The sequence below is a fragment of the Enoplosus armatus genome, chromosome 8 (genome assembly GCF_043641665.1).
Source record: "Enoplosus armatus isolate fEnoArm2 chromosome 8, fEnoArm2.hap1, whole genome shotgun sequence".
Lineage (NCBI taxonomy): Eukaryota > Metazoa > Chordata > Actinopteri > Centrarchiformes > Enoplosidae > Enoplosus > Enoplosus armatus.
Window position 1 is genome coordinate 26,291,010 of NC_092187.1, and position 7,500 is coordinate 26,298,509.

The 7,500-nt window shown below is 46.4% G+C and overlaps 1 protein-coding gene across 1 annotated transcript in view; it reads left to right on the forward strand.

The window, feature by feature from the left end:
* Positions 1 to 6,287, forward strand: part of hcfc1b (host cell factor C1b) — a 27,355-nt gene extending 21,068 nt beyond the window's left edge. The window contains exons 25-30 of the mRNA XM_070909970.1: positions 1,259 to 1,458; positions 1,555 to 1,677; positions 2,082 to 2,267; positions 2,891 to 3,191; positions 3,276 to 3,327; positions 5,659 to 6,287. Of these exons, the coding sequence (XP_070766071.1) occupies positions 1,259 to 1,458; positions 1,555 to 1,677; positions 2,082 to 2,267; positions 2,891 to 3,191; positions 3,276 to 3,327; positions 5,659 to 5,698 (902 nt within the window). The 3' untranslated portion in view covers positions 5,699 to 6,287. The remainder of the gene's footprint in view (positions 1 to 1,258; positions 1,459 to 1,554; positions 1,678 to 2,081; positions 2,268 to 2,890; positions 3,192 to 3,275; positions 3,328 to 5,658) is intronic.
* The last annotated feature ends 1,213 nt before the right edge of the window (positions 6,288 to 7,500 follow it).

Below are 7,500 nucleotides of genomic sequence, written 5' to 3' on the forward strand. Positions count from 1 at the left end.
TTAAATTCAATTTTATTCAATTTTGTTTATATAGCGCCAAATCACAACAAAAGTCATCTCATGACACTTTACAAATAGAGCAGGTCTAGACCGACTCTTTATAATGTTATTACAGAGACCCAACAGTTCCCACCATGAGCAAGCACTTTGGCGACAGTGGCAAGGAAAAACTTCCTTTTAAGAGGCAGAAACCTCGAGCAGAACCAGACTCTAGGTGGGGGGGGGGGGGGGGGGGTCATCTGCTTTGACTGGTTGGTATATGACTGATAATAGTAGTTACAGCTGTAATAATAGCTGAGATTAATAATAGCAATAACAGCTGTAATAGTAACAGAACTATGACTAAACATAATAACTGTAGTGATGAGAGTCAGGCAGGCCCATGGCAGCAGCAGCCAGGCGTACCAGGACCACGATCCACAGGAACCTGCGAGACGACAAAGCACAAAGAAACTCTGAGAAGATATAAAGTTAGTAATATGCATTGGAGGGACAAGAATGTGTAAAGATGGAGAGGGAGAGGAGGAAAGCTCAGTGCATCATGGGAAGTCCCCCAGCAGTCTAGGCCTATAGTAGCATAACTAGGGGCTGGTCCAGGCAGGCCTGGTCCAATCAGAGCCGCTCTTCTTTAAGAAGCACCTTTGATGTTGAATACATTTTGTCTTGTTATTCCGTTTAGTGTATTTTTATTCTGTCCCAGGTTTTAAAGTGTTGGCATTGTTTGAAATAAGAATAAAAACCTGGCTAATCAATTGATTCTGCAGGCCAGTGATGAAGGAACGTTTGACCTTGTGTACTTCTCGGCTTATTCAGGGTTACTTTAAAATTAGAGCTAATTATTCGAACTAAATATGAACCTTTATCCCTGTTAACTGTGATCAGAAAAGATCCTGGCTTGTTGATTAATAGGACAAGAAGACCTTGGAGAGATCTGTAGGCGCAAAGTCCTCAGTAAGTTAAGAAAGGAGCTGCGAGCCTATGACAGACAGAGATTGTCTGCATATAATGAAACTTCATGTCCAGCTCTGTTTATTCCAAGTAGACCAGGATCTGTCCTCGGTGTGAGAGCTGAGGGGGGACCCTGTTGGACCAAATCCAGAGTCCAAACATTAATGTTAAATCCTGTCAGAGTATCTGAAGACATAATGAGAAAGAATAATATAATGATAACTCAACTTACAGTTCAACTTTTTTTGTCGCCTGATGTCCTCCGGCCATGTTCAATAAAGTTTTTTGAACTCTCCCCCGTGTTTCCCAGAAGGCCTTGCTCCAGCAGACAGCCTGAATGACCCGACAGCAGAGAGTAACGGACACGAGCTGACATCATCAGCAGTGACAAGCGCCGTGGCCCGATTGGCTAGTACGTTTGGTCCCGCCCCTCCTCTGACGGCCAGCCCGGCTAAGATTCAAACTGCCCCTCTCACTGAGGTGACCAATGGCATCGCAGCAACTGCAGGGGTGAGAGACACAACACTGCAGAGCAACAACAGGGGGCAGTATGACACCAACAACACGCTAACAACATGCTAACTCTGTGTGTGTGTGTGTGCGCAGAAGCAGAGCGTCCAGGTGAGGTCATCAGCGAGGGACAGTCAGTGGTATGACGTCGGCATCGTCAAAGTGACCAACATGGTGGTCACACATTACTACGTCCCCTACGACAACAACATGGCAGACGTAAGAACTTCTCACTTGTTATCAAATCATTTCACAAAGAAGACAATCTTCACAGCTGTGAAGGAGTATGATGTCAGCAGGATTTCAAATTGAGCTGAAATGATTACTCCATTCATCGATCGAAAAATAATCAACTATTTTGATTACAGATTAATCATTAAAATTCTGCTTTTCACAATAAGAGAGTTAGAAAATGACCTCATCTGTGATCAGCTGTTTATTCATTGAAGACCTTCATTCAACAGGAACCATAGCTGTGTTTTCAAAACAAAAGCACATAACCTACAAAATGAACTTCACCTGCCCCCTTAATCACTGTCACAGTTTCTACAGGGTGTTCCTCTACGTTTGATCACATTATTGATATAAATATATCAGGTTATTGATGATGTATGTACCTGCAGGATGACTCGGGTGTGATGCCGGACTACAGTCAGATGAGGAAGGTGGAGCTGCAGCCGGGGACGGCCTATAAGTTTCGGGTTGCAGGGATAAATATCTGCGGCCGCGGGGCGTTCTCAGAGGTGTCTGCATTTAAAACGTGTCTTCCTGGTTTCCCTGGAGCGCCATGTGCCATCAAGATTAGCAAGGTGAGACACACTTCCTGTTTGGGATGTTCACAACCAGCAGGACTAGCTTGTCAGCTGGGTCACCATGGAAGCCATCATCACTGTGATGTGTTGGATATGAGAGACCAGCAGGGGGAGCCATGCGTCACTTCTCATTCCGTTTCTGCTGTCTGACAGCGTCCACTTTATTAGGTACACCTGTGCAATCTGATGCAGATCAACACAAGTGTTTTGTCATAAAAACTGATTAACGCTGTTTACATTTAACTGTTTCTGCTAAATGGACTTCACTTCTGTGATGTCTAGAACTCCCCACAGCGCTTTACAGATCAGCTCTCATTCACACAGATGCCATGCAAGGTGGCAACTTAGTGTTCAGTGTGTTGCTCAAGGACACTTGGACATGTGGACGGGGGAGCTGGGATTCAAACCCCCAATCTGCTGTGCCTCCGTGCGACAGTGCTAACCACTGCAACACCATGTTGTTGTAGTGGTGCTGAACTGGACTACGTTTTATGTGTCAGTCAACAGGTTCATGTTGTGTGATGTGTGTAAACAAGCAGGTGGAATCATGGGAAATGTAGTTCAGTATTTTGGAGGAACAGCTGCTGATCTCTAGTCTGTCTTTCATTCTGATTCGACAGAACCTGGACGGGGCTCAGCTGACCTGGGAGCCTCCTGCCGTCACATCTGGGAAGATCACGGAGTACTCTGTGTACCTGGCCATCCAGTCAAGCCAGGCCACCTCCTCCAGTTCAGGTTCCGGTCCTGCCCAACTGGCCTTCATGAGGGTCTACTGCGGTCCCAACCCGTCCTGCCTGGTCCAGGCCTCCAGCCTCGGCAATGCCCACATTGACTACACCACCAAACCCGCCATCATCTTCCGCATCGCCGCTCGCAACCAGAAGGGCTACGGGCCAGCCACACAGGTCCGGTGGCTACAAGGTGAGACTAATAAAATAATAACCAGAAGAGTAATGAGGTCCATATTAATGAGTTGATATTAAGGATGTTCTCTCTCTCCTATAGAAAGCAGTAAAGATGCCAAACCAGCAGTGAAGAGACCAGGAGCTCCTGATTTGTAAGAACTGATTATATTAACTCACACATACAGGATTGTATACACACACATATATATTGTCCATGAAGCCAGGTGACGGTCCACTCCCGCTCCCTCCAACTTCACCCTCAGCAGTGCTGGCTGGATGGTGTTGAAGGCATGGAGAAGTCAAAGAACATGATCCTCACAGTGCTTCCAGTGTTTTCCAGGTGGGAAAGGGATCTGTGTAGTAGATTCCAGGACAGTAAGCAAACTGGAGGGGGTCCAGCATTGTGCTCACCAGGGGTTGCAGGTGTTTGAGGATGATCCTCTCCATGGTCTTCATAAGGTGAGAGGTCAGGGCAGCAGGCCTGTAGTGGTTGAGTTCCCTGGGGTGCGCCGTTTTGGGTACCGGGACCACGCAGGAAGTCTTCCACTGGGCCAGGACTTTCTCCAGACTGAGGCTCATATTGAACATGTGCATGACCACCCCACAGAGCTGGTCTGCACAGTCCTTGAGCAGTCTGGGGCTGATTCCGTCCGGCCCCGAGGCCTTTCTCACCTTGATGGATCTCAGCTCCCTTCCCACCTGGTCCGCTGTTAAGGAGAGGGGGGTGGGGTGGGGGGAGTTGTGGACTGGTGACAGTCTGGTGTTAATAAGGAAGGGGATGAGCAGGGGGGTGGAGTGGAGGGCAGCTCGGGGAGGTGTGAAGAGGGGGCAGGATAGGTGTGGGAGGGAGACTGGGCAGAGTCGAATCTGTTGAAGAACAGGTTTAGTTTGTTAGCCCAGTCCCTGTCTCCACTGTCCTGGTGTCTCCCCTCACCTTTTCCATGTCCAGAGATCTTCTTAAGTCCTCTCCAGACATCCCTGGTGTTATTTTGCCCCATATGTTCCTCCAGTTTCCTCCTGTAGCTCTCCTTGCCCTTCCTTATTTGTTGCCGGAGCTGCTTCTGGATGCTCCGCAGCTGCTCTTTGTCCCCCGACCTAAAGGCCCTCTTCTTTTCATTCAGTAGGGTCTTAATGTCGGGGGTCACCCAGGGTTTGTTGTTGGGAAAACACTGTACCTTCTTGGAAGGCACCGTATTCTCCAGACAGAAGTTGATGTAGTCCGTAATGCAGTGGGTCAAACGGTCAATGTCCTCCCCATGAGGGCTGCAGAGTGCTTCCCAGTCTGTTGTTTCAAAGCAGTCCCTGAGCCTTGCACTGGCCTCCTCAGACCACACCATCACTGACCTCTCCACAGGTGGATGTTTATTCACCTGGGGGGTGTAGTCAGGAAGGAGGTGAACGAGGTTGTGATCTGATCGGCCAAGCGGGGGGAGGGGGAGTGAGGTGTATGCATCCTTGGTGTTTGCATACAGTAGGTCCAGAGTTTTATTGTCCCTGGTGTGGCATTTCACATATTGGGTGAAGGTGGGGAGAGTAGCAGACAGGGAAGCGTGATTGAAGCCACCGGAGATGAGGAGGAGGGCTTGGGGGTGCCGAGTCTGTAGCTGAGAGACGACAGTGTGGATGAGCTCGCAGGCTGCAGCAGCATCGGCCGGTGGAGGGATGTACATAGTGACGGCAATAACATGTGAGAACTCCCTCGGGAGGTAGTATGGCCGAATACCAACAGCTAGCAGCTCAATGTCTCTGGTGCAGCGCTGCTCCTTGACGCTGATGTGTCCCGGGTTGCACCATCTCTCGTTTACAAGCATAGCAATACCCCCACCCTTCTTCTTACTGCTCTCCGCAGCTTTCCTGTCGGCCCAAATAAGATGAAAGCCATCCAGGGTTGCGTTTGAGTCCGGGGAAAGTTCATTCAGCCACGTCTCGGTGAAGCACATGAGACTGCACTCACGATGCTCCCTCTGAAGCCGGGTTAGCGCCGTTAGCTCGTCCATCTTGTATACATGGTTTTTATCGTCTTTTTTGCTCCCGTCGCTTTACTCCAGCTCTGCAGCCTCTCCTCCTTCTCCTTATCTCCGCGGGGATGTCCGGTCTCTCCGCGCTGAGGCGGTGTGCGACTCAGGGCTATCAGCTGATCCTGAGTGTGAACAATGGATCCGTGAATGAATGAGTTTCCAGAGGCAGAGTCCAAAAGTCCGAAAAACAGCAAGAGGCAAACTACCAATGTCACCAGATGAACATCCATAGTTGCGTACTTGAAAATAATTTAAAAAGTACACAAAAAAACACACTTGAGAAACTAAAAACAGATCGAAAGTTAAAGCTTCTGTAACAGGCTGCCACCAGTGCGGCGCCATCTTGAGAGTACGTGTGTATATATGTGTGTGTGCATATGTATATATGTATGTGTGTATGTATGTATGTATATAATGTCCATTTTAAATCCCATGAATACTGTAAATTTATTTTCTCATCTTCAGTAAACCTGGTGGACCAAAGAAGTTCAGAACCGACCAATAGGATGAGCTGACATTCTGCTGACGACTGTGATCGGTTACTGTCATCTTAAGCTCCACCCTGCAGGGGGTCAATGAGGAAGAGGCCGGGCTCTGACACTTTCCTGTCCCACAGGAAACGGACAAAATAAAAGACTTGTAGGATATTTGTACAGTATTGACCAATCAGAACTCTTTTCTTCTTCTGGAGATTTTTGGTTGTCATGGAGACGGTGAGGTGCGGAGTCAACAGCTTTTCACCTTCAAATGGAAATACAGTTTGAGTTTATTAAACGTAGGTGTAGCTCTCTGTCTGTCTGTGTCTCTTGCCCTCTGTGACTCGCTGAGGTCATGACAAAGGTCACAGGGGTGTTTAAACCAGTTGTAAATTATTTTCTTTCCGTAGCATCAAAATATTTTGTTATTCCTTTTTTATAAATGTCTGTAAGAAAAGTTATTTCTTCTGTGGTTTCTGTTTCTTCTTCTGTTGTTGATGTTTGTTGGCTGCAGTGACGGAGTCTGAGCAGGAAGCAAATCATTTTTCAGCTGTTTGAAAATCAAACTTGTTTGTGAATATTCTCTTGAACAATAAATATTTTTAGAGCATTTTTTTACCGGCTGTGTGGAGTCCACTTCCTGTCTTCAAACTTTTACACATTCAAGTTTTAATCTGTCAGATTTTCATCAAATCAAACCCTGTTTTGTTTTTTTAAGATTGTATTTTGGGGGAGAGGGGGTGACATGCAGCAAAGGGCCCCAGGCCAGAATCGAACCCAGGGCCGCTGCGGCAAGGACTCAGCCTTTGTGCATGGGACACCTGTTCAGTCAAGTGAGCTACAGGGCACCCAAACCCTGTTTTTGATTCTGTTCGTGGTCAAAATGTATTTAAATTCACTAATTACCTCTATAGTATTTTTTATTGTTAGTGGCGGAGTCTGCCATTCATGCTCTGGATTCAGATGACCTTCACAGGACACACTGCACTGCACACTGTAATCCAGTGATTCTGTTTTTGACCTGGCTGAAGACTCATCAGTCAGTAGAAGCTGATCTGTGATCAGTTTGAAAAGTAGCTCAATGATTTATTTTTTCATTGATCAGCTGAGAACCAACAATCTGAACTGTTTATAAAAGCAATTTTCATATTTCTTTCCTCTGAAGTTTATGATGTATAGAGAAGCATCCAATATATGTGTGTATATATATATATATAGATGTGTGTGTGTATATATATATAGATGTGTATATATATATATATATATATATCTAAGAAAGTAGTTTTGAGAGCTTTATTTTGAAAGTCAGGGTTAGGGTTAACCCTAACCCTCCGCCCCCCAGAGAAAGACCCTAACAGACAGGATGATCTCTTAATACTTTAAATGACGTCCTCTGGACTGACGTAAGCCTGAAGACGCCACGTTTACACTCCGACTTTCTTCAACAGTATTATCTTTGTCTTTACATTCAGGACAAACTGCTTTCATCACATCACAATACAGAATGCCGGCGACATCGACACACTTTCATTATTAGTCTACATGTAACCATGGTTACGAGAAGTTCAGAGAGACGGAAGTTCGTCCCTTGCTGCTGTATTTATACTCTACAGCTCATGAAGGAGCTTCACTCAGCTGCAGGTGTGACTTCAGAGTTCACTACGTGACGAGGGGTCCTGTCCCGCGTGACACGTGACTCTGGACCTCGTGACGTCTGATGTTTAAAAAGTTCTTGGAAAAGATTCAGAAATTATTTAAAGTCAGATTTATTTCTGTGAATATTAATCACGTGATCAATCATGACCATCGATAAGGAACAGAGAAACTCTGC